Consider the following 27,609-nt stretch of genomic DNA (forward strand, 5'->3'; position numbering starts at 1 on the left):
CAACCTAAGTACACATGACTAATTTTTTAACCATTAAATAAAAAGGAACAAAGCAGTCAATCACGAAGAGAAAGAAGAAAAGAAGTAGGACGTGTAAACTCAAAGGGGACGCTGGGCCTTTGTAAAAGCATCTTGTTTTTCTACAGAAACTAACACTTAACCCCAGTCGAGGGTGTTGGTTAGATGTCCGTGTGGGACGTTTAAGTTTGTAGATGGACGAACGTGAAAGTCTGCAAAACTTCAAAATTCCACTAATTTTTCTGAAAAGCAGAAACCTGCCAATTTGAGTGCCTGTCAAAGCTCATTCTTACAAACTTTCCAGCTTTGCAGACATCACATTCAGCCCAATCTGAGTCCGAAGGCACGAATGAATCTTGCTGAAAAACTGTCAAAAAACATTACAGTAACTGTTTGTGAAAAACAGCATGCAAATTCAGCGGACAGTATGGGTTCTGCCCAAATGCCTAAAACCATTATCCAGTACGCTCCCATCACATTTGTGCAATCAAATTATCAGCCGGCGAGGTCTGATAGTGCAGCTCGGAAACAGAGACCATGATGTGATGAAGCAGCAAAATGAAGAAAAGATGGAGGAGAAAGGAATATCATGAGATAGGTCAGGAAATGTGATTATGCAACATGCAGTCCTGTCGGAGAGAGTGGAAGAGAATGCAGTGTATACAGTGCAGTGTATGCCACGGGAAAGTATGACTCACTTGTGAATATAAGCTGGCTACTATATGTTTCTGTCTGAGCTCTGTGTGGGCAGGCTGCAGCTTTTAGCAGCATTGTGGCTCAAGGGATGTCAATCTTTGGTCTGTCTACCACTTTGGTCCAGGTAGAGATATCTCACTAACGTATGGATTGACTCAACATTTTGTACAAACGTCCGTGCACTCAGGAGTCTCCGCTCACTTTAGTCATCCTCTTACTCAGCTCAAAGTTGTGGCAACAAAGTGTATTTTAAGCCTACTATAACATCCTGTTTTGATCCCACTCGTGTTGTGTAAAGGTTGACTCACTACACGGCTGGCTATACACCGAACGCTATAAGCGGCAACATAAAGCACCGGGGACAGCTGGCGAGCTGAAGAACACACATATGAATTTGTAGGATAATGCGTGGTGATTTTGCATTAACAGTGCCAATAGATTCTGTCACTCTGCTTGACCAGTGCTAGATATGGGAGCAAGGGAGGGCGGGGAGGGGGGTAAAGAAGAGATGGGAGGGAGAAGATGGCACTGGAGGACCTGTCTAGTCATTCGCAGAACATAAAATTGGGCCACTCAGGCTGTAAACATTGATCCGCTGGGGAAATCCAGAAAACAAAAGCAAATGGAAGCAATAAAATTTGCTATGCAGCGGGTGGGGGAGGGCAGACACAGGAGGCGTCTCACTGCGTCAAAGGTAATGCAAAGGAGTTTGGCAAACGGGTGGGGTGGGGGGGCACAATAACACAAAGGAGATGAAGTTTCCATTTTTCCACTGCCGCCCCCACCTCCCCTCTATTTTTCCTATGCTGTAGCAAATTTACAAGATCTGGCTGGGCTACATAAGCTTCATCACATCACCTAATCTAAACAGCAAAAAAGGTCAAAACTGTTTGTTGTGTATTTCTTCTGCTCAGCAGTAACCCTGACTTTCATCCCTTTTGTATGTCGTTTGTGTAAGAGCCGGGCATCAAATTTCAAGATTGCTTTTTACATAAAGATGATGTCACTCAGGAGAGGACGCTAACACAAGCCAATACAGGAGGAGGAGGAGGAGGAGGAGGGTGGCAGCCAGAGAAAAGTCACTTTGGTGGTAAGTTCCTGAGCTACTTCATCTTTTAAAATAGAAAATGTGGTGGGGCAGTGAAACAGCGGGAGCGAGAGGGCCTTGCATGCGAGCCGCACACTCCCAGAAGAATTCAATATTCAGATGGAAATGTACAGTAACAGGACGCTTCTCTTTGGAAGACGTCTGAGGTTAACCTTTGTTTTTTCTTTTGCTTATGCAAAAAAAAAAAAGATAGTAGCAGGGTAGAGTTTCAGGTTGTGAATGGATGTGAGTGGGGACTGGCTGGGACGAAACCACAGGCTATGAGTCTGGATAAGCACAAGCAATCTGCCAGGTCAACTTCCCATTTTCCTCCTTCACTGTTTTGAAATCATCTTAAAGATGCTCTGTAGAGCCAATTTAAGTGTGTGAATGAAAGGAAAAGGAAACTGGATAAAAAGGAAATTACTAAAAGAGTTTATCCTGACTGAGAACTCTCCTGGATCTTTTGTAGTAAAAGTTTAGAGCAGGAGGGGTTTTAAGAGCATTTAAACCTAATTAAAAAGTGATTATACACAGTAGTTCTATATATGTTTGCAAGGCATGTGTGTGTGTGTGTGTGTGTGCGTGCACAGGTATCACTGGGCGGCATGCCAGACAATTTAGATGCTGAGTCAAAGGTAAGGTAGTAAAAGCAATTCACAAGATAAAATGTGCAAGCGAGAAATGGAGCCTCGAGTAAGCCTGAAAAGCAAAACACATTAATAATGAATTATTGCAAGAAAACGATCACATTTACTGTCCTTATTCTCTCGATGTGTGGTTTAATGGCTTCTCAACATGAGTTTGTTTCATGAAACAGAAACACGAGGCCAGAGTTTAGAGCTGATGGAGTTTCGTGTGTTTCTCTTAAATCTCATTCCCTCTCATGAGCAACTCCAATCCCCTCTTTGTTTGTCTAACCCGAAACCTTCTCTCCCCCGTGTTCTGTAATCCCCTGACTGCAGTCACACTTTGATTAGCTGGAGGCGTTTTCTGCTGAGTCGAGCTGTTCCCCGCTAATAACACTGAAAGCTAGCGGATGTGTATGTCGCTGCGTAGCCTGGTTACCCCAAACACAAACTGACATAAGCAGCATGCATGGCCATTAAAGGAGCTTAACGTTCGGGGGAAATGTTCAGCAAGTTGGACGAGGATATGTGTGCTAAATGTCAATCTATACTCCTTAGTTTAACTTAACAGGAGAAACAGCTAATGCTGTTCAGTCCAAAGTTAGCAAAACCCGCCTGCTAGCGTCGTTAAAGGTTACCAATCCAATCAACTTCTTTGAAACAAAGTTCTGCTTGTTATTACTTTTCAGTTTTTTATAATACTCCACATCATTCACATTTAACTCTAGAATACTAGTATACAGAGTTAATGCTGACTGCAAGGTGACTAGGTCCTGTGGCTGCACACTAAGCCTAAATCCTCACCACTCTTCCACCGTGCTTGACAGTTGGAATGAGTTCCAATTTGGTTTGTTTTTTACCAAATGTGCCACTGTGCATTAAACCAAACACCCCTCCACCTGTCCAAAGGAGATTTTTGCAGAATTCTCAAGATTTGTTTAGGTGCAACTTTGCAAACTTAAGCCATGCTTACGCATTCTTTTTAGAGAGAAGAGGCTTTCTCTTACCAACCCTTCCAAACAAGTCATACTTTTCCAGCGTTTTTCTAATCGTACAATCATGAACTTTAACATTTAACATGCCAACTGAGGCCTGTAGAGTCTGAGATGTAGCTCTTGGGTTTTTTTGTAGTTTCTCTGAGAATTGCACAGTCTGACCTTGGGGTGAATTTGCTCCTGGGAAGGCTGGCAAGTGTGTGGAATATTTTCCACTCTTAAATAATCGTTCTCACTGTAGGATGATGGACAACTTGTGTGGAAATGGCTTTATAACCCTTCCCAGATTGATGACAGCAACAATTGCCTCTTTGAGATCAGAGCTAATGCCCTTCCTCCTCGCCATTTCGTTAACACACACACTTGCATGCTCGAGACCAGCAAAACTGCCAAAACGTTTCCTTTTAGAGAGGTGCTCACACTTGCTGATGATGAATAAATCAAATGCATTTGATTAGCAGCACCCGGCTGCTAATTACCCTCTTAACTCCTTTAGAAGCAATGAAGGTGTAGATAAATTTTTATGCACAGCATGTGCATTTGAACTTTTACTAATTAAATAACTACACAGTGCAATATGGCATCTGTAGTTGTTCATCTGAATTTTACTTTATTTTAAAAGCCACATAATTTTTGTTCTTATCTCCTGATATGTAAAACGACTGATTGACTATACAAGCCGTATTTCTCTTCTGTCATCATGGACATGGGAGATGGATGAGCAAAATCTCCACGCCCCACCACTATCTGGTGGATACATCGCTGCTGCTATTACCAACAAACAGTGCTATGTTGATCACACTGCTGTGAAGGCACAGACTCTGAACTGTTAGTGGCAGGGCTTTGCCTAGGCTAGATAGCCAAGGAATTTTCATATACCAAATTCCCCCCTCAGGCAACTGCATGTGATGTCCTCCACTCTCTGAATTCTTGTATAAAAGAATTCTCACTCTTGTGTATTTGAGGAAGTGATATGAACAATTTCCCAATGCTGGGATAAGCCAATTTGTTGTTTGTAATAGCGTTACAGCAAAACAGAAATTTCTGTATGTATGTATATGTAATTGCTTCACTCCAGCCACCCAGTATTGTCTTTTTCTTTACAATAAACATGAAGACAGCAGTCTTACTTTTCATCCATGCTGGCAGAGTTTCGGGATGTGAACGGGACAATCTCATTGCCGGACATCTCCTTGTCTTCCACAGCGCCATTTGCTCTGATGAAGGGGTCCAGGTCATTGTTGGCTGAGGCTGGTGGTTTGACGCCGCTCTCCATGTTAAGCAGATTGAGGTAGGACTCAGCACAGCCCACCTGGGTGGGCGACAGGGGCGAGGTTTCGAACAGCCGTGAGGGCGTGGAGGTGATGAGGTGGTCCAGGGTCTGACTGTAGTGATTCTTCAGATTTAAGGACAGGGACTTTGCTGATGCTGAAACTAAGCCACCTGATGACTGCTGGCCATCTGAGAAAAACAGAAAAAATGGGAGACAAATCAACAAGAGGTTTAATGACACGAGTCACCTGTAACCAGCATGCAGACTTTTTAGAATAGTTTGTTAAGATTTCTAACTTTCATTATAGAAAAAGATCTGGTTGTGCACTGATCTCAGGCCAGCCGCACCTGAGGTCAGCAAGATTTTCTCTAAGCCAACACAACTAATGTAGAGACTGACAGCTCTGCCTCTAGTTAGTTTCATTCTTTTAGCTGAAAAAGAACAAAGAATAAAGGCTGTTATCATCACCTTCTCACTGAGAAGTAAGATATTGCTGAGGGGAAGTGTTTTTAATCCACTGCGCACAGTATGATTTATGCCACTGTGCGTTACACGGGAATGCGTGGGGGGGGGGATAACACAGTATGGGGTTGATGCATGGTTCTCGATTTTAATTTTCAAGCCTGTATAAAAGCGCAGTAGTCCTTTCAACGTAAAATGTCATCTGTCGGGCTGGCAGCCACACACTCCTTTTCAGTTTGGTTAAATTTCTCCAGGCTGAATTGCTCGACAGTTTATGCTGAAATTTCATCTTCCATCACCACAAGCACAGATGACAATGCTGGCAGGCGCGGGAAATCGGTGAGTGAGCGTGGCTTGTGTCGTGACTTTCATCCACAGGCCAAAAAAAAAAAAGGAGTGAGCAATCAAGACCGCAGCACATAGACAACCTGACCTGACAACAAATTACTCAAAAGGCAACATGCTGTTCTCAGCAGTCACCCCTCCAGTCGCCTACCGTGTCCATTAGCTTGCAGCTCCTGTTGCGGCTGCCCTGGGTGTGTTGCTTTCAGGGCGCGGGCCTCCAGCTCTTTCAGCTGCTGCACGAGCAGGGTCAGGTGTTGCAGCAAATCCCTGTTCTGCAGCAGCAGCTGGTGGACGCGGGCCTGAGCCTCGATACGAGCGGCGGTCTCTGCTGCCATCTGATCTTTCAGCAGCTGTACCTGGAGAGAGAACAAAGGCCGAGGTGTGTTTTGTTTGAGTGGGAACATTTCTGACCTGAGCGTGCAAAATGGAAACATAAACAGTGTTCTTATACATCGCACCCGGCATAAGCTCCAGAATTTTGCGGAGACAAATTTAGATTTACGTTACTTTCTATATTTATAATAACTAGACTGCAATGGGAAGTGCTGACATTCTGGCTGTTTGGGTCTAAGACTGACTAAGTGGTTGGTGCAGAAGACTTACTGCATTCAAATGTTTTGTTATCATCATTTGTGTGTCTATGTTTCAGCCCAGGCAGTGAGATATTAAGCTGCAATAACTGTCCTTCCATTACTGTGTCAGTTCTGCCCTCTAGTGGGACAACATTAATATGAGAAACACAGAGAAGCAGGTAATAAACTGTTTGTTGCTGTTTTCTCATTATGCAAATTCGGAATGTGCTCTGGGGTGAAGCAGAGAAAAGTCTACCTTATTTTTGTGCATTATCCATGTACGTTTCTAAATAGGCCAAAGGAAGTTTAGTCATTTTTGCCATTAGGCAAATTCACAGCATGAGCCAGGATCAACCTAAAAAGTTACTGGCAATAGCAAAAATCATTTATTTTAATTCTGAGTAATGAAATGCCATCTTCAAAGTGCCTCTAATAATCTGAAATCCTGCTGGTAGAAGACGATAATAAAAAACATAAAAGAATATTTTTTAAATGTTAGTTATTTATGAAGTGTGAATAGAGACATTTACCACTTAATATCTGACGTGCAGCTAAGTCCAGTTACAGTGAATCTCATCATAAAGCTCTGAATCTGTATTTTTATTACATGTACAGCAGAGGATTAAAAAGTATTCTGTACTTTGGGATTTTTGTGTGTGTCTAATGCTGTACACCCTGTAAGACTGTGTGTATGTGATTCTTACCTGAGCAACAGCCACATGTGTGTGCTGCTGCTGCTGCTGCAGCTGCTGCTGAAGAAGCTGCAGGTAGTGCTGTGATGCCAGCGGAGTAATAGAAGGAGAGCAAGGGCTGCTGGGAGTAATGCCTTGGGATGTCACAGTGAAGAGGGACCTTCGATCGAAGTCCTAACCCCAGACAAACAACACGGAGAGAAAAAAACACACTTATTGATGAAAACAGGCTGGCTTGGGACGAAGGTATGAGGTTCGAGCCTTCAGAACCCACGGAGCTGCTAGCTGCATGTCCTAGCTGCATAACATGACCTATTTATAGACCTTGGACAGATTAATGCAATTACCATACTAGCGGGATATAGACTTTCCTGTTCTGTCCCCAAGATCAAGATAGTCATCCACTGAGCTCCCGAGGGGCCCCTGCTGTAATGCCACTTCTATAAGCTATATGCTCATTACCATATGATTTTCTCGTTTCCTTCCATCCTGCCTCCATCTGTCCTGTAACACATTTTTAACGATTTTCCAGATGATCTCTGGTAGCATAAAAATTTCCTGGAGATATAGGGCATTCCTTAAGTAGCTTTTCACTTCCCCTCCTGCCTTGCACAGTAAGAAAGGCAGATAGGTTGTGGGTTTCTGCATCTGGGGTATTTGCAGTCATCAAGAAATGGAGGTTGTGTGTGTGTCTGTATGTGTGGTGATGGTTTCATGACAGAACATACATGTAAAACATATAAAACACAAGATTTATATGTGTATAATTACACCACTTATTATTACTAAAATGAAATGAAAAGAAAAGAAAATGCCACATCTCACCACTAGAGGGCAGGCAGAACACTGTAATGTATAACATTTTAAATGTACATTATTAGCTTAAAAAAAGTTATGAAAAAGCTTCAAACTGATGAAAATCAGTGTTAGTAGTTGTCTAACAAAAAATACACTCAAAACAGCAAGCTGATTTAACACTTCAGATGGTGTCAGGGGCATTTCTGTTCATTTCTTTCCCACCCTTGTGGTGAGTGTTATCATCCTGGCATTCAAATACAGCCAGTCCCTTTGTCAGCTTTACTTTACGTCTTTCCTGATATCCAATATCTCTCATTATTCCTTCCCTCATCTATTTTTTTACTAGCTGCTCACTCTCTCTTATTCCCTCCTTGCTTATCTTCATGGTGCAGATGTTGGTGAACCCCTCAATGGGATTACGGTGGCGTTTCTCAGAAAATCAAAGGGAACACGCTGGGTTTTTGGGATTAAGTGTCGCCCGTACCCAGCCAGCAAAAATATTCAGGTTCCTTGCTCCTATTGCACTCTCCCTCTTTTAGTAGCATGATAACAACTGTGCTTGCCACACTTGGTCCTGGTGACAAATCCAAAAGCAAGACATCAGAACACACCAAAGCCTTTGCATCTTTTCCTCCTATTGCTCTCAAAACCATAAAGAAAGATCATTGTCAGCTTTTAATTTCACAGGGATTCAAGCTCTGCCACATGTTAAACACAATCTAACCAAAATCTATTATTTCCCACCTCATGCAAGAGTTATCAGGTTATTTTATGTCTACAATAGGCTGCCAAATAGCATCTTTTATTAGTCATGAAGATCTGCAGTCAGTGATGTGGTCAGGTACTGCAGTAGATGAGAAAGCACTATACTGTACTTACTTAGTTCAATGAGCCATTTGGCAGTGATATGCCTAGATTATAGTATCAAAACACCACTAGAGCCAAAGCAATGAATCAGAGTTGATGCCCTGCAGCTACAAAGGTAGAAGCCGTTTGATGCAAAAATGAAAGTCATCATTACAGTGTGAAAGCTCCTGCCTCACCCCTACAGCCAGTGTCAGAAATAAAACAGGAGCTTCCACATGGAAAATGTGGTGGAAATATATACTCCCGTATAAAACACGGGCATTGTTTTATACGGGTCTTTGTGTGATTTTTCAAAACAAACAGACTTTTTGTTATAACTGAGATTGTGCTTATGAATGATGCCAATTAAGGCAGTTTTTTTTTTAGCTTGTTTCTCATTGTTGCATTAAATTGAAAGGGGAATTTTTAATCAGAGTACAGCATCAAGTCGGTTAATTTGTGGGATATGGATCAGGTGAGTTAGGGGGGTGTTGATCAGTTTCAGCTGCTTTGGTGTTAATGAAATTATCGACAGAGGGGGAACAATGGGACACAAAACAGAAATGGTTTTGTATTCAATTCAATTCAATTCAATTTTATTTATATAGCGCCAAATCACAACAGCAGTCGCCTCAAGGCGCTTTATATTATTGACTGTTTTGTAGGTGGAGGCCATTGAAATGGTAGCATGAGTCTAACTCCTCCAGGATTCAACATCAACACGTGCCATTGCCAAAAGGTTTGCTGTCCCCCAGCACGGTCTCAATAGCATGGAGGAGATTCCTGGAGACAGACAATTGCTGTAGTAGAGCTGGACAGCGCTGTAGAAGGTCCTTAACCCATCAGCAGGACAGGTATCTGCTCCTTTGTGTAAGGAGTAAAAGGATGAGAACTGCCAGAGCTACAAAATGACAACCAGCATGAACGTCTCTGACCAAACAATCAGAAGTAGTATTCACGAGGGTGACCTAAGGGCCTGTCATCCTCTAGTGGGCCCTGTGTTCACTGCCTGACACCATGGAGCCCGACTGGCAGTTGTCATGAAATATCAGAAGTGGAGCTAAAACTAGTGCCCTGTGCTTTTCATAGATGGCAGCAGGTTCACCCAGAGTACATGTGACAAACATGAAAGGGTCTGGATAAGCCATGGAGAACGTTATGTTATCTGTCTGACTGGTTTGGTGGTGCGTCAGTGATGCTCTGAGGAGGCATATCCATGGAGGGATGCATACACTGCTACAAACTAAGTAACGGCACCCTGACTGTCATTAGGTATTGGGATAAAATCCTTGGATCCATCATGAGACCCTGTGTTGGTGCAATGAGTTCTGGGCTCCACCTGACAATGCTGGGCTTCATGTGGCAAAAATATGCACGTTTCTGGAGGATGAAGGAACCGATACCATCGACTGGCTCCCATGCTCATCTTACCTTACCTCCAATAAAACAACAAAAACTGCCTCTCTACAGTAATCAAATGAATGTATGCGTCCACTTATTGCAGTAGACTGTATGTGAACGAGGCTGTTCGGCTGGAATTTATTTCATTCTCTTAATGCTGGAAATGGGAAATAAACCCTTCCAGCTCTAACGTGTTGTCCAAATGTAATCGTGTGAGTTTGAAAAATAAATAAGATGCTGACATACAAAATGTTACCATAACTTCTGTGTGCAATACAGAGTAAGACTGATGGCTTTTCAGAAAGGGAAATATATCATAAAATAAAAACCTGTGTATTAGGTGAAATATCCTGAGCTTCATGAATAATAAAACAACATGTTTCTGTATGTTCATGTACCTGATATGTCAAACCTGTTCCAGCTTTGTCTTACAGTATCTTACCATGATGGTCTGTCCAGGCTTGACGACGTTGAGTTCAGCCAAGCTCTGGAGAATTTCGCTCACTGCCTTCTCACACAGAGAGCTGCCAGCTGCAGGATCTTCTCCTCCTCGCCGTCCCTCATGTTTGCTGTCCTGCTCATCTTCCCCTCGCTCTGCCCCCGTCAGTGTGCGACCTGTAGAGGAATACACAAAAATGTCCACATCTGGTACATGCTAGATGTTCTCTCACATGTCCAACTTAAAGAGTCATTTACTGAACAAGCGCCTATCAAACAAACACGGCCCAAATTTATATAACTCTATAATAATGCTATTTCAAGCACACACATCATGAATAGCTCTCTTATGTCAGATAACATTTCAGTCACTTTGAAAATTACCCTCATTACATGCAACACTGGCAATCACCCAGTTTTTTTTTCTCCAGTAACCTGAAAGCTGTAAGCATGGGAATCTTTCCCACTGCTTCCCCCATCCTACCTACACAAACTGTACTCAGCACGAGGCCTTGGAAAACACTCAAACATTACATATTATCTTAAAGTTGTTCCTTAGATTCATTTACATCCCGGTGTAACCAGTCATGTGCCTGTTACCATTCAATCACCGTTCTAAATGAATCGGATGGAGAGATTTGACAGTTCAATTTATGCCATGAAAAAGCATGTAATCAGACTGAAGAAAGGCAAAGTCAAACCTAAGTGACCAATGTCGCTCATAAATACTCACTTTTCCAGTGTTCACCAAATTTAACGTGGAATGGTTTCTTTTCTTATTTTTAAGCTTGCCTTTAAAAAAAAATCTATGTTCTTTAAAGTCCTTAAAAACATACACTGTAGTCCACAATATACACAAACAGTCATGTTTCCAGAAAATCCTAAGCACTAATACTGATTATGCTGGCAATCTCCTGATTTTTCATGTCACCCAGCTTTGGTTTATGACCAGAAACTTGCCAAACTGATGACTTTCCCGACCTTCCTCTACTTTTATGTATATATCAACATCTCCATCTCAATCAAGTGTAAGCTTAAGTAAAACCGTAATAATATTTTCAGTTTTCTCTTGATGTTTTTATGGAAATTTTGCACCAACTGTATATTATAGCATTTAGATCAGGTGCAATAGGGCAAGCGCGGGGTACACCCTGGACAGGTCGCCAATCTGGTGCAGGGCTAACACAGAGAGAGACAACTATTAGTACTCACCTGTAGCCCTATGGGCAATTTAGAATCATCAGTTAACCTAACTTCACTAACTGCATGTCTTGGGAGGAAGCCGGAGTGCTCTGAGATAACCCAAACACGGAGTGTCCATGGCCATTTGAGCCCAGGAACATCTTGCTGTGAGGTAACAGTGCTGCTCCATTTTAATGTCATATTTATTATAATAAATAAATAAACGTGTAGATAGTAAGCTGAATTAGAACTGACAGAAAAATTAGTAAATCTCATCATGTTGTCCTCACCGTGGCTGCTGGGCTCCTCTGTTGACTTGTCACTTTCTCCGTCAGCCTGCCCGTCAGCGTCCTGCTCGGCGTGCTGCAGGCTGAGCTTGTGGCACACCTCAAACGCCTGACCTACTGTTCGCACCATACGCATGGCCTGTGTCTGCCACAGAAAAGAGGAACATTGTGATAGAAATCAATGCTTATAGCAGAAGTACAGCATAATAAGTCAGTTACACTGATCAGCCTAATACAAGTTTTAAATATGAACTATTAGTAATTTTGACATTTTATGAATTGGACAAAAACAAAATCCCCTTTGTGGCACAATTTTCATGACTGATGTAAAAACCAGAGCAGCAGTAACTTGCAAAAAAACTGCGGACATATAAAAAGAACCTAAAATGGGGAAAAGTAAAGAAATCCTTGTCTCAAATATGCAGCTGTAATCTTTGTCCTTGAGTGCATCTGTTCTGTATTCACAGCATGCTGTGGATCTGGTAAGCCACCGAATATTAAATAAGCCACTACAAATTGAATCTTAAATCAAATTTAAAACCAAATATCGAATAACAGAGCTGATATCATCAGAATGAAATATTCTTGAATGAAACAGCAAAGTGAAAATCACAGAATACTAAACTACCAGACCTGATGTCTTCTGCACAGTGTTTTCTTTCTTCTGCCTCTAAAGGCGGCTATGCCCCTGTAACCAAGCTCTGCTGGCCCTAACTTCAAATGGCTGTAACTATCATAGTGGACATAGCGGGGACCCATAATAAGCTTTTCATGAGTCTGGTTAGAAGACGTGTGAGCCAGTCAAACTGTACCTTCTTCTTTGACTTGAAGACGTTGCATCTGAAGGAATTACTGGAGCCATCTCTTGCAATGTAGCTGAAGATCTTTAAGTCCTGGGAGTCATGTGATACGTAGAAAATCCTGAAAACACAACAGCTGATTTAAAAAAAACTCTCTTGCCTTTTAATATTAGGCATTTGTATCTAATAGCAAATAAATGAGTGGAGCCCCACTGATTTAGCAGCGCCAGGATATTTGCCTTTTGCTTATCTGCAAATAATTCAGTATTGGCGTTTATTATGGCTGAAAAAAACAGGAGAAACACCGTTCAACTACTTTGTCTATGTTGATGTTGCATAGTTTGTCCACCGGAGGGCACTTTGCAACTTCCCCACTGGCAACGTGTGTTTGGAGTGTCACAAACAATCAGCAGAGCCAGGCAGAGCATAAATAAGTTAATAAATTAATTAATAAATAACTACACATAACAACTGAAAGGGACTTTTTTTTTCTAAAAGAAAAAAATATTAGTGGCTTTAACGTGATCGCAGAACCTTGGCTTTGTTATCGGTCTTAAAATCCTATATCATGAGGGTGTGGAGCCATTAATCAAGCACAAATAATTCACCTTCTTCAGAATCAAGTAAAAGAGCAATACTGTGCTCAAAGTGCTTTTTCAAAGACACCTGCTACTGTACTACACTACTGTGGCTTATACTGTACAGACATTATGTCGTGGTTGATACTACACTACTGCCAGTGCAGTAAACTGGCACAGGTCAATGTTTCATCTGTTTCTAGCTCCTCTACTGTCAAATGTCTCCACTGGGAAGCAGGCAAACAAATTATAGCGACCTACTGCTCAAAAAGCACACTTACACACACAGAAAGGATAATTACATTGAACATCACTAAGACCCTTGGTGAGGTGTGGTTCTGCCAAATGAGATCCTCCCACAGATTTATCCATAATTTACATGAACTTGCACTCAAATCTCTGACTGCACACAAACCTTGCTCCTACTAGCATCTGATATGCAGTACAATTTTGACATGTTACAGTTAAATCGCTTGGGAGCAGGTGACATCTTCACCTTGTCAACTGGTGACTGTTTGACTAAAAAAAAATTAAACAATGACAGAAACATGCTTCACTAACTACAGTGCATGCATAAGCTGTCCCCTATGTATTATGAATGTAGGCCACTGGGCCCGCAGTAAAGGACAAAATATCCACTTAGAGGGGTACACTGTATAACCTGTAGTCTACTCAAAGCAATTACTTTGGGTAAAGCATACATCAAGATGCAGAGAGCAAAGAACAGACTGTGCTGAATATCAGGCAGCTTTATCCTCTGAGTCTATAACCGAAAAAGGGAAGATGAGATGTTATTGCTTGTTTATATATGAAGATATGAACTTGTTTCGAGGGGTGCACTGACCTGTATATTGGATCGTGCATGATCAGCATTTTGCTCTCATCCCATGTCCATTCCTTTCTCTGTGAATGAAAAGAAAGAGCTTATATCTCAGTTCTAATATTCTCGTGGTGGTGCTTCATTTCTGAATCCAGGAGAAAACGGTCATTTTGGATTCTGGTAGCTTGCCTTCTGTTTCTTCCTTAGCATCACCTTGACCCCGTCCACAGACACCACGATGCTGACCTTTTTCTTCTTGATGTTCTTGGCCTTGAATTCGTACTGGGAAAGTAAATGAAAAAAAGTAGATCGGAATATTAATCATGCATACATAAAGAGCATCTTATCTTTTCTGCAGGATAGAAATGTGACTGCTGCAGTAGTGGAGCTTTAACTAAGTAAGAATTAGACTGCACCAAAAGTACCATCAGGGTGTACACCCCACCCCTGGCGTCGTTGCCCACCTCTCAAGGTTAAATACACGTAGACATTGAGGGCCAGCAGGAGGGACTATGCGCTTACCTGCTGCTCTCTGGCAGGTAGCTCCATGCCCTCCTGGGTTTTAAATGCACCTTAGAACACACATGCATCAACACTACAATGAGCGGGTGGAGGGAGGTTTGGAGTCTTCTCTCACCCCCGTTCTCTGCGACCTGCTGGAGCGGGGGGGCTAGGAGGAGGAGTTGGCCGTCCGACTGCGGTCTGGAGTGTGGGGCCTCCCTGCTGCTGCTCATTCTGTTGGTTTTTGTCTTTTGCCCTTCTCCCCCGTCCCTCTTCTCAGCTGTTTCTCTTTCCCTCTTTCTTTCTCCCCTTCTTTCCCCCAGTCAAGTCTGTCCCGTATTCAGTAAGTGAAAATAAAATAAACAATAAAAGGTGAATCAAATGGACCATTACGGCAAGGCTGGGATGGTTAATTTGGTAAAGTAAATCCGTTGGGCATCTTTCTTTGCCTTTAGACAACAATTCTGATGGCAAAAGAGCCAAACGGGACAGGCAAAAAAAAAAAAAAAAAAAAAAAAAAGAATTAGACTGCACAATAGTGAATGATCATAGAAAATAAGTCTTTTATAGCAATTTCCTAATTCCATCTGTTTGCTTGCAGATGATTATCTGAAGACACATGCAGGATGAAATCAGATACCTTTGGAAAAATGCTTAGAAACTACATTCACCAGTCACTTTTTACATACACCTGTTCAGCTGCTCATTAATGCATCTACCGAATCAGTCAATCACGTGCTCAAACCCAACACTGAACGTGATTAGAGGGATTTTGGTTGTTGTATTTCACTTAAAATTCACTCTGACATTGTGTTTCATACTTGTTATACAGTCGCATCGCACACATATACCAACAACTCCAGTTCTTCACTGCAGTGAGAGATGTCTTGCTTTGGCAGGGTGGCAGCATTAAGAGAACAATCTATCAGCATTAAAACAAAAACAGCAGTGCACTTTAATTTATCAGCATTTTTAATGGCTTGGCAGTTTGCAATAAGAATTCTGATCAAGTCCGATAAACATTTGCAGCCAAGAAAAAAAACACTTTGCCAAAGCTCTCAGAGACAGACAAAACAGCCCCTCAGCTGCAATGCAAGTCGAGTACATCGAGTATCGTGTTATAAAGACTGTGGCCTTGCAGAGCTGAACCACATCTCTTCTTGGAACACAAAATATCCTACTAAATTAAACAACGTTTAAGTACAAGGCCTTGGGTATGGGTTTGTCTCCATTCTGTTAGCTGAGAAGTACACAACAGCTGTGTCTGCACAGAGTGACTAACACATTTCCACCTCATCAGCTGGCCAGGCACTCTGCCGAGGAAGTTAGCAAGTCTGGCCTGTCGACTCAGATCAGTTATAAATAAGAAGCAACTCTTGTGAGCTACCAGCTATAATGGCTTACAGTGAGGCCGCAGGAAACATCCATCTTTCATGTCCCAAAATGCCTATATTTTGTGGACTATATTTGGTAACATATGCCTGCAATATGAGATGAAATTCAGCTGCAGAGGGGAAATGTTGAGACCTTACTATCTAGAACAGGGGTGGGCAATTCCAGGCCTCGAGGGCCGGTGTCCTGCAGGTTTTAGATCTCACCTTGGGTCAACACACCTGAATCACATGATTAGTTCATTACCAGGCCTCTGGAGAACTTCAGGACATGTTGAGGAGCTAATTTAGCCATTTAAATCAGCTGTGTTGGTTCAAGGACACATCTAAAACCTGCAGGAACCCTCAAGGCCTGGAGTTGATTGGAGTTGAACATGATTGTGATTAGCTTAGAAAACTCAACTCAGCTCAACTTAAACAACTTCCACAGCTCCCCTTCCTCCATCTTAATATAAAAAAAGCCTTCAGCATCATTGAAGTTGCTTATCTAGTTGTACCAAAACCAAAGTACACTCATGTATCCAAATGCAGTCAGATTCATATATTTTCTTCTAAATCTCAGCAAAAAACTTGTCTGACAAAAGTAAATTTTCTATATTATATTGCAAATGTGATTATACTTCAGTTCGTTGAATGAGTAAAAAGAATGGAAGAGAAGAGAATATAAGATGTTGGCATGCAAAATAAATGTGAATAAAAGTATAGAGACAAAGAAGGGTAAGAAGCCTATAAAATGGAAGAGAGAACATAGGAGGAGAGGCGAACAGATACAAAGAGACAACCGGAAAGGAGGTTAAGAGACAACCGTTGTTACGTAAGGACCCCCCGGAAATTGTGACCTTTTAATTCAGCTACACAATGGTAGTAAATAGCAATTAGCTGAGCCTCATGAATTCAAGACCTAACAGATATGATTCTGAGTCACATCTGTGTTGTATTTTAACCTTATATATATTCACACTCTGAATGTCTCCAAAGACAGAGTAAATAACTGTTGTGACTCGATGAAGTCATTTTTGTCACCCGTTTCCGTGTTTTGTGATGATTTTCTCCTTGTGTCTATTTGCCCTGCTCTCTCAGCCCTGGATCCATGGTGATTAAAGTTTCAGTCTCTAATTATACAGAAAGGAGTCCTGAGAGAGCTGATTAAACAGAGAACAGGTCTTTAAAGTGGAAGAGGACAGAGAAATGCACTGCAGAAACAGAAAGAAATTCTAGTCAGGATTCAAAAAAAGAGTACCGTCACAGCCATAGCAGTGCTTTCAGCTAAATACTAGAATAGAATAGAAATATTCTTTATTGTCCCTCATTGGGGAAATTCACTTTCACGTTCCAGCAACAAAGTGACAGGCAAATGGAGCATGCAAGAAATAATAGACTCTACAGGGCAAATTCACCACATGAGAAAAAAAAACTAGCATGCATTCTTGGTGTTTACTGTCATATTTTGGCATCACAAGGCTAGTGTTTGGTCATAAACCAGAATTTAAATCATTTCTTTATTTTTTGAGAGCCACGCTGTGTAAAAAATCACTATCAGCAAGATAGTACAGACTACACTATACAACTACTATGACAATGATTAAAGCAATTTAGCTTACAAGCTAAACGTAAGTCCTGAAAGTAACAGAATTAACTTCTGAAAGATTTTTGGGGCTCCAAGACCAAACGGATTATCTGCAACAGATTTCTAATGTAAGACTGAGGAATAAAAAAAACCGAGAGCTAAAAAAAGAGGACTGTCACAGTCATAGAGGTGCTCTGAGCTAAATACTAACATGCAGCAAACTAGCATCAGAGTCATACTTTAGCATCATGAGGCTAGTGTCTGGTCATAAACCAGAAATTAAAACCTAAACAACACAACTGCTATGACAATGACTAAAATACTTTAGCTTGCGAGCTATTAGTTAATATTAATCTCTGACACTCTTCCAAGTATTTTTTGTCCTGCCTTCCTCCCTTCACCCCCAACCGGTCATGATAGCAGCCTATATAAATACTATATAAATAAAATTGAATTGAACTGAAAATTGAATTACCTAAGTACTAACACTAACTAACAGTTCCAAAGCCTAACAAAAATCTGCAACACCAATCTAATGTAAGACAGAGGAATACAAAATAGAACAAAAATATCCTCCATACATTGATCTACACTGTGAGGTCTAATAAACACCAAAACAGGAGACACGAAACTACCTTTATACTGTACTTGCACAAGGATGTGAGAACACTCACACAGCTCATTTATAATTCACAGTTTATGCCAGAATTATGGTGAAGCAAAGTGGGATTTTGCAACTTCATCCAAAGTATGAAATTTTTATATTTTCTTTGCTTAAGTGCAAAGTGTTTTGAAATATTAAGGCTTTTAATGCACTTGCATTGTTATGGTTTTCCCGGTATTGACATCAGAACAAACAATTAAAAGCTCATGACACAAGATGCACTAAGCCGTTGCATATGTCAGCTCTGAAAACCCTCAGGATATTCCAGAGAAGAGCTTAGTTCACTTTAGCGCGCTGCTACGGATGCTGAAACTTTCTGAATTAGGTTAGAGAAATTTAGGTAACCAGATTTACAGGCTCACGTGAGAGGAATAAGATCTGAAATGTAATGAAAGGTGCATGACTAATGAAGACTGAACAGACATGCAAAGGCACATGAGCTAAAAATCTCCCTTCAAAGACTTAGGTTTTAACCATAAAACTTTAGTTGCAATGCTGACAGTGAGTGTTGCAGTACTACAGCAATGTAAAAGCTCAAGGCGAACATACTGAGAGCATTTACTTCAGACCGTTCTCAGCCTGGATGTGAGCATTTAAGCCTTCAGACTCATCAGTCTTCCCAGACAGCGTAACAAATTCCAGTCAGCGTTTCCTCTCTGCAATCTATTATGAAAGTGTCAGAAAGAATAGTGATGGAAGTTGCTATGTGCACAAAACGAGGAAGGGAAAACTCACTCTCAGTAGAACATTTCAGATCACTGTTATATTTTGTTTTGAGCTAGCTATTTTACAACAGAGAAACACAGAGGAAGATTAAACCAAAGGAGAGAGATCAATCACTTTTTATTAGGAAAGTATAAGAAGGCAAGACAAAAAAAGGTTACAGAGCATTTTCAATTTGTGAGTAATTAAATATTTAATAGCTTCAAGGCAATGAGAGCCGCAGCCAGATCAGATACTTGAGATTGTTTATCTGACAAACTGCAATGCCCTCAGAATGATACTAAAATTTTGGAAAATAGCTTTAATATGTAAGACTATCTATTCATGTGGTTTTAAGGCCTGCAATGTTAGTACACGACTTTGTCCCAGACTGAAATATCTCAGTAGCTAGTGGATGGATTACAGCAGCTTTGACATTCATGTCCAAAAGACAAATCCTGTTACCTTTCCTAATTTTCCCTCGAGCGTCACTGTGATGCTACATTTTATCACTGAAATGTCTGCTAGACTTTGACTAGCCAGGACTTTGACTGGCCTGGACAGTCAGGTGCACCTTTAGTTCAGTGTTAATGAGCAAATGTTACCATGCTACATGCTAAAAATCTCCATTAAACCATTAGATTACCTTAAATACAGATATCAGAAACATTATAATACTATAGACCCTGCTACCTAAATTAACCCTGTATGGTGATCATGGGAGAATTCAGATAGTGTTTGTATACAAGTAACGCCCATTTTCACCCTGAATGTGATCAGTAATCTTTCTATTCTTAGTATTCTTACTGTACATATATAAAGACGAAAAAGAGACAAAGATGTGACTGATATCCCTTTTTTCTTGAGAGGCTGCAGAGCAAAGAACAGAGCTCCCAGTCATTATGTGGAAGTAATTACACTGCAGATACTGTAAATAAACCTCCGGGTCCCAAATGGTACCTGCCAGCAACCTCTAAATGAAAGGCCACCGAGTCCTACAGTTAACATTACTCGATTCATGTTTCAAATTCTGGCTTCTGAGAAAATTAAAATGAGAGGTTGGAAAAGGACATTTTTCCCCCTCCTGCTTGATGTTAATGGACATTTTAAGAATGAATAAATGAGGAGGGTTTTAGGTTGGGCAAATAAAAATCATGGAATGAGAAGGGCGCACCCCCGACTCCCACTCACAACCCTTCCCCGCTTTCAGCAATCCTGAAAAGCAGTGGAATGCGAGGTGCATTGTGGGTCACTCATGCTCCCCGTTGTACCATTGAATCCATACAGGAATCCACAATAGGCCCTATAGATCGCAACCTAGCAACGGCTTCATTATAATTCCCCAGATTTGGGGAGTTCCAAGGAATTTCACTGCTTTTTTTCCTGGATTCAGGGTACAATGAGATGACTGTTGGGAGCAGAACTGAGGCAGGAAGACAGACTAGCTACTCCAACAGCTGAACATTTAACATGAAAATAAAGATTTTTTTGGAAGAGGGGTGGGAAATCAAATTACTGGGGGAAAAAAAACGAAATTCAATTAAAAATGAAGAAAATGTACTTTGCTGCATGAGTTGAATAGAAAGTGGAGCTTAAATTGCTGCTGCCGGTCACTCCTGAGGCCAGACAGGGAGGACAGAGTGACTCTCACGATAGCAGAGATGCCCAGACCTCCTGGCACGTCTCATCGTTAGTCAGCAGGAATGTGTGTGTCGGTGCAATTACCCCGGAAAACGACCTTGGCCTAGATCAGAAATGGAGGGGAGTTTTATTTTTCTTTACCCCGGCGACGTTACATATCTCTCTCTCTATATATAGATATATATGTGTGTTTGAGGGGACAAAATGAAGAGAAATAACGCGTGTGCTGACTGCTCTCTACTGTGTAATGATATTACTCCTGTTTGCAGCCCCCAGTGAGCAGCAGCAGTCTTTTCTCAAGAGAGAGCGGGTGTTAGCAGAAAACAGAATACTTAACGGCCTGCTAAATAGGGGCTCCTCCATGACAGCGGGCTTACGCGCAAGACGGGAGGCTGTTAAATAACTGCAGCTTTTTTTCTTCAGTAGAACATGGCACAGTGTTGATCGAAGGGCTTTGTTTACGCTGCTTCACCGTCATTTACTCTTCTTTAACCTGACCTCAGCATGTTTATTTTGGGACTTTAGTGACAATCTTCTACCAGGAATACAGGCTTCACCAGCTGGTCCCGACTCTCCACCAGGTCCATCTGGGACCTCCAGCTGTTACTTTTCTAGATAAATGGCTTTCATTACTTACACCGCAAGTCTGTTTACAGTGACTGACAGACAGAATTGACCATCACAGCTCATGCTCGTGCATCTGTGCAGGGGGGAGAGGAAAAGAATGAAAGTCTGGGAAGCGAATACAACGGAGCGCATGGATTGATCGCCATCGTGTCGTTACGTTTGAAACGAAAGCGGCAAGGTCAAGACGAAAACCTTCCGCGGATGGTAAGCAGCGAGCGTGACGTGAGATGTGAGTACCTTTGGAGAGGATTCAACTACACTTGAGGCAGACTTGTCAGAAGAAGCAGCTAAGCCCCAGTGCGGGCCAAGGCAGGCACTCCTCGAGCGCTGGCGCCCTTGGAGTGAGAATGGGCGCACGCTTGAGTGAGTCACTGACAGGCACGGTGAAAGGACAGCCAGTCCCAGGGCGCTGACGGCAGCTACTCGGGGTTAGTCACATGGGAAGGGAGGAAATACAAAGGAACAACCTGAGCATGCCAAGCACTTGCACTCAATGAGAAACAGGCTGAAGGTGAACGAGGAGCTGAGGCTGTTATTCATGTTATTTCACAACTTAGAAAAACCCTTATCTTAAAAGAGTGAGTTACACACTTCTTTGTGTTTCAGGTGCGCTTTAACACGTTGTGTAAAACAGAGGAATTAATCAGGCATGTCTTGACATCTGAAAAAATGGAAGCGAGGGCGAACTGTACCAACACGCATCTCAGTACCCAGTGCTGCATTAACCTCCTAGGACCCGAACTCTTCCACAGCATGCATTTTTAATTTCTCTTTGATATTTGTGCATATTGGAGCCCGATGAATGTAAAACCAAAGAATTACCAGATTATTTTTTTTTACCTTATTTTTGTTTTTAAGAAAAATAAGAGCCACATATGAGGATATTCGTTTAAAATTTTGATAGAACAGTAGCAGCATAATGTCCTCGTAAGTGGATATCAGGCCCTTGTAGAGCAAAATTGAGTATTTTGGTCTAAATAACCCAAAATGTGATGTCCACATATGTGGACGCAGGTCCTAGGAGGTTAAGAGACAGTGACAGTGTCTGAAACTTGTGCAGTTTTGTTAAAATTATGGAAATAATCTACATTAAATGTGATACTATGAACACTTGTTGGTGTTTTGAAGGTCATAATCAGACTTATTCCAAAGAGTGTGGGTAAAAATTATTCATTCTTTATAGTTAAACACAGTTCTCAAGGAAAGGAAATCTGGCCCTGATGATGAATCTGAACAGCTGAATCTGTTGGATAATTTTACCTGCTCGGTATGGTTGACAACAGTGATGCAAATAATAGCCCTCTGTGTCATTTATAAAGCGCACGGCTGTCTGGATACCACTCAGGATCGATTTAGCCAGGGGTTTATATTACAATAAAGACGCCATCTAGGCCGGAGTGTTTCTGTTTAAAAAAGCACCAATGAAAACTGAAACCAAACTGTGTGTCTGAAATGGCAGGTGGAGCCACTGGGGCAACAGGGCATCATACAGAAAGGGGGTAAACGAAGGCATCTGGCTGATACAGGGATGCTGAGTGTGACTCTGTCCAAAGCAGTAGTCTGGCAAAGCAGCAGTCAGAGTAATAGGATTACTGGGATGAACGCTGTCAGATCACAAGCCATAAAATCCCCTTAGCACCCAGTGCAGGGGGGCAACCATCAGCGATCTACATCCATACTGTAACAGAGCTTGTACGGTACTATAGGCTGACTAATAAACACTTGTGTATGTAATATCTGACATCTGCTTTGAAAAAAATAAATAAATAAGCTGAGACCCAGAAGAAAAAATGTTTTGATATTTTTAGATTTTTTTGAATAAGGCTCTGATTTCCCCTTCTAGAAATCTGTGTGTTTACACACTACTTTGTATTTAATAATTAGTCATTTTTAGTCTCTGGCTCTCTTCCACTGTGTGTAGTTTTTCCTGTCTCCCCTCAACCCTTCATGGCTGCTGGCTGCCCGTCCCTGAGTCCTTCTTCCTGTTAAAAGGGAGTTTTTCCTTCCCACAGTTGAAAGTGCTTGCTCATATGGCGTGTTCTCTGTTATTGTCTGTACCTCACAATATAAAGCATCTTAAGAATAACTGATAACTGATTGTCAAAATAGCTGGTAAAACAGTTTTTTGTTAATCTGTTAAGCATTTCATTTCAAACCCTTCAACAGACTGGCGACCTGTTCAGGGTGGACCCCACCTCTCGCCCTATGGCAGCTGGGATAGACTCCAGACCCCCTGTGAACCTTAATTGGATAGAAGAGAATGGATGGATGAATGGATACTAATCATTTCAGTAGTTGTTCTCTGTGTGCTGTCTCTTTGTTGGGCTAAAAACAAATCATCTTGGGTGTTGGGGAAACACTATGTGATGAACCATTTACTCGAACAATGCAAGGTTTGAGGTCAGTGCTTAATCACATGCTAACCCTGTTTTAGGGAGGCAAACATGGGCTGTGAATCAGGGTTGCCCACCATCTGTGCCTTACATGCAAACATCCCCCAAAAAGTCCCCTTGAGGAGGCTTTAAGAGAGTTCGAGAGCTTTCATGAAGCTCAGACGTGAGTAGCTTAAATCTATGACTGAGACAGCTTCTCATGCAGCCCACTACACCAGCAACAACATGTCTGACAACAGAAGGCAGTGCAAAGTGTGCCACCACATGGCATTGATTGATGACAGTCAGCTTAGTGCTGTCTGCAAATTTCATTCCAACCTGACTGCATCCTTCCACAAGACAGGGTTAACACTGTATGTAATAATATTTAAGTGAACTGTTTAAATCATTGTACGATTCCCACAATACCTGGAATGTAACTACAAACTCAAATGGCAGGGGTCGAGTGGCGTCACAGAGAAAGAGGAGACTGAATCTGGCCTGCATTCATTTCTTTAAATTAATCAGGTATCTTATTTGGTGTTTTCATTTCGCGGCCCTGAGTCTTTGAGGTCCTTCAGTAGTAATACACTGCAGAAGATTGGACGCAATCAAAGAGATCAAATACACCGAATGCCTTTTGTGCAGAATCAAAGGACTTAGTGGAGATGAGCAGTGTGCAGTCTGATAACCAGGACTATTCCTGTACTGTCCTTTTCACTTATTACCCAGAAAGTCTACAGCGGACCCACGCTGCTCACACACATACACACTTGTTTGTCGTGTAAAAGAATATATTACCAATTTGGGGGATTTAACCGGTGGGGTTTAAACATGAAAAAGCCAGCAGTCATTAAAACCTCACAATCTGTGATGTATGATGGTGTTTGGAGCCCAGCTGTATTTATATATTAGCAAAAGGTTTTTTTTCTTCTTAGACACACAAAAATCTGAAAAAATTGCATATTACTAAGATAATGTGACAGTGCTAGGGCTGCTCAATTAATCGAATTTTAATCACGATTACGATCTGGGCTTTCAACGATCATTAAAAATGACTGAGCCGATTATTAGCCCCTCCCTCATTTATCCGCGACACCTTAAAGGCCGGTCCGTGAAAATATTGTCGGGCATAAACCGGTCCGTGGCGCAAAAAAGGTTGGAGACCGCTGATTAAGAGGACCCGAGGGAAGCTCGGAAAGCTAAGCAGAAGTTATTTGGAGAGTGACTGCCGTTGGTTGAAAAGAGAGTTTAAAAAAAAAAACTTCAGTGGTGTTGCACACTATTTTATATTATTTTTTTAAAGTCATTGTTAACCCTTTAAAGCCGGTCAGAGCAGTAAGCTCCGTTTTGCGTAACTATTGTTAAATCCCTGTAGAACCTGAACCGTGTAAGCTAGCGCAATAATTTGTTTTGCATATGAAACCGGAGGAGTTGTACTTACATCTGATGCCATCAGCTTGTCCTCGGTCACGGTTTCGTTCCACATATAGCTTTGCAAAAATTGCATAAAAAGCGCTTGCAGGAACAAAAACATAATATTGCAGAAACACGCTTTGCCGTTCCTATCAGCTGTTCGTAACACTTCCCACAGTGAAATGATGCACATGCTGTTTTCTTTGCAAATTTGCATCATAGGATTGTTTTTTGTTTTTCCTGCAGTATATAAAAATTGCTGTATCTCCAAAATAAAACTATGAAGACACTCAAAATAAATTTCCTGTGGTGGGAAACTATTTTTTTGCAACTTTATTGTATTTAAAGTTTTGAGGGATAAACCTCTTAAATTTCTCCAAGTAGAAATATATGTAAACAAAACAAAAGCGATTTTCAATTTTTTTTGTAGTTTATTGCACTTTTTTGCAATTTATGTAATTACTATGGACTTAATGCATACATATTATTAAAATATGGGCTATAACAGTTGTATTGATGTATAGCAACTTGAAATGCTCCCACAAATGGCACTACAGCATGTAAAAAAATAATATAAGCTCTGGTGGACTTGGTTCTATAGTAGGTCTTAAAGGGTTAAATAAATATCGTCAAATAATCGTGATCTCAATTTCAGTGAAAATAATCGTGATTATCATTTTTGCCATAATCGAGTAGCCCTAGACAGTGCAGTTAAAAAATAATCTTGGGTGTTTTGCTGCAAAGCTAAATGCAGCAGCCTTGGCTCGACTCCAACCCCCTCTGGTGGACAAACTATGCAACTGTCATAAAATCGCTGAAGGGTGTTTCTCCCACGTCTTCACTTCTCTTCTTTATTTATTTTTTATCAGCATTATATATGCGAATATCAGTATATTGGCATATAACCAATATTTGCCAATATATCAGTCAGGCTCAGTCAGGAGCTACAAGTAACTAGCTTGCTTAGCATAAGCGCTGAGATAACTTGTTCAGAGACAAGAATTGAGATTTCCACACTGGCGCTCCATTCTACATTACTTAACCATACATTACCAGATTCAGAAGAACTACATTACTCTTACACTGATGAACTCAGTTGATTGCAAATAGCTCATATATCCAATTGCCAAGCTCTAATCTGGGGCAATATTAGTTTAGTTTAGCTCCTTAAAGAAGCAAGTCCCCTATGCAAAAAATAGGAAAAGAGAGCCAACATTCATAAAGTATTCATAAAGTATTCATAAATACCACATCTAGACATTTGTCAGTGAAATCCCCCAAAACAGAACAGACCCTCTACCGTTCTTGTGCATGAATGCATAAAAATGATTGGCTCTAATTGGCTCTTTGGGGGACGTGATGGAGCAACCACCATAAAGGAAAAATTGCACTTGTATCTGATCATGGTGCTAAATGAAGTAAATTACTGACTGATGGCCTTCTGGGTGAATTCATGTTTGTGCTAGTTTTTTAAAGACAATCAGTAACTGCAGACGCATTCCATATAAAGTTTATTGGGCTTAACGAGGCACTAGAAGTAAAGGATTTATTCTCTGGAGACAAGTTTCATGGCAATCTACTCATGGGATTTTTCAGTTTGGGCACAAGTGCTCCCCAATGGCTGCTGTGGGCATCTCATTAGATTTTCACAAATAGCTGGCTCTTCAACAGAGACACAGGTTGGTGATATGACTGACATTTGATATGACTGTGTCCAAAGTTCTTTTACAGATGGTCAGCAGAATGAAATTGCTTGCTGGTATAATGGAGTCAGGATCATTCTGGAAAGCTACAACATGTTCCTGCACTTGTCTGATGTACCTAATCTAGGTGATGGTGACAGGAAATAGAGACAAATAGACATGAAAAAAGAACAAGATCTAAGGAGCTTAGGCTTTATCAAAAGCCACCAAAGACAGGCAGAGAAAGTGAGAAACCAGACCAGTCAAAGATTACACAGAAATTCAGCTGGGATCAAATTATTCAAAGGAAGCACAAGAAAACATGAAAGAGTTCAGAGTTTAGGAAATTGAGATTCTGCTCCCAAAATAAGCTAAAGCCTCCAGTGCATATCATTATACAGCTTGTGGGCTGTCTCTTCCCTCATTATTCATTCAGTTCTTCTGCCCTGATGGCTTGATGCTTGTGAAGATAACAATGAATGCAGCAAACAGTTTCTCCAACTTTCACTGCAGCAGTTTGTTACATAAAATCTGTAAAGGAAATCACAAAACATGAAAGCCTTGATGTTTTTGTCTTCAGTCAGTCCACTAAAAATACAACAGTTTTTATTTTATCTGTATTTTAACCTATACTGCTTATGCTGCAGGAACACGGTTCTTTGTAAGACAAAGATATTGTTAATAGACAAGTATGAGCCTGTATTGGCCAATCACAGAGTGGTATTAGCAGCTACTGTGGATAATACATGTTGACATGATAAACTGGATAAACTCACAGTTCACAAATGGTGAGATCATCCAGTAGACTGACTTAGACTATTGTTTAAAACACTCTCAGCACTGTATGTAATAGAGTATGCATCAAAGCTGGGCAGATTATGTTTATAATCAAGCTTTGTCTAGTTTGTGAACTGTTCAATGATCCAGTGACAACGACGTTTCTGTTTAAAAGAAAGAAGAGCTCTAGCTTCCCTACTAAACATCCGTTGGTGCCACAGACATCAAATTTAGGTGAGTTCACAAATTTGCGAGTAAAGGACAAACTAAACTGAACTCAATTTTATTTACATAGCGCCAAATCACAACAGCAGTCATGTCAAGCCGCTTTCTATTGTAAGGTAAATGTC

The 27,609-nt window shown here is 41.1% G+C and overlaps 1 protein-coding gene across 2 annotated transcripts in view; it reads right to left on the minus strand.

Annotated features, from left to right (window-relative positions):
• Window positions 1-27,609, minus strand: part of LOC146571079 (carboxyl-terminal PDZ ligand of neuronal nitric oxide synthase protein) — a 52,421-nt gene that overhangs the window by 9,504 nt on the left and 15,308 nt on the right. For both annotated transcript variants that reach the window (XM_085280043.1, XM_085280044.1), the window contains 8 exons: window positions 14,109-14,201; window positions 13,944-14,002; window positions 12,534-12,642; window positions 11,725-11,866; window positions 10,257-10,429; window positions 6,782-6,943; window positions 5,657-5,861; window positions 4,556-4,886 (listed from right to left, as the gene is read on the minus strand). In XM_085280043.1, the coding sequence (XP_085136169.1) occupies window positions 4,556-4,886; window positions 5,657-5,861; window positions 6,782-6,943; window positions 10,257-10,429; window positions 11,725-11,866; window positions 12,534-12,642; window positions 13,944-14,002; window positions 14,109-14,201 (1,274 nt within the window). The remainder of the gene's footprint in view (window positions 1-4,555; window positions 4,887-5,656; window positions 5,862-6,781; window positions 6,944-10,256; window positions 10,430-11,724; window positions 11,867-12,533; window positions 12,643-13,943; window positions 14,003-14,108; window positions 14,202-27,609) is intronic.

Source organism: Mchenga conophoros, linkage group LG7 (genome assembly GCF_057382185.1).
Source record: "Mchenga conophoros isolate Kocher_MC1m ecotype Shallow Benthic linkage group LG7, M_conophoros_male_GT1.1, whole genome shotgun sequence".
NCBI lineage: Eukaryota > Metazoa > Chordata > Actinopteri > Cichliformes > Cichlidae > Mchenga > Mchenga conophoros.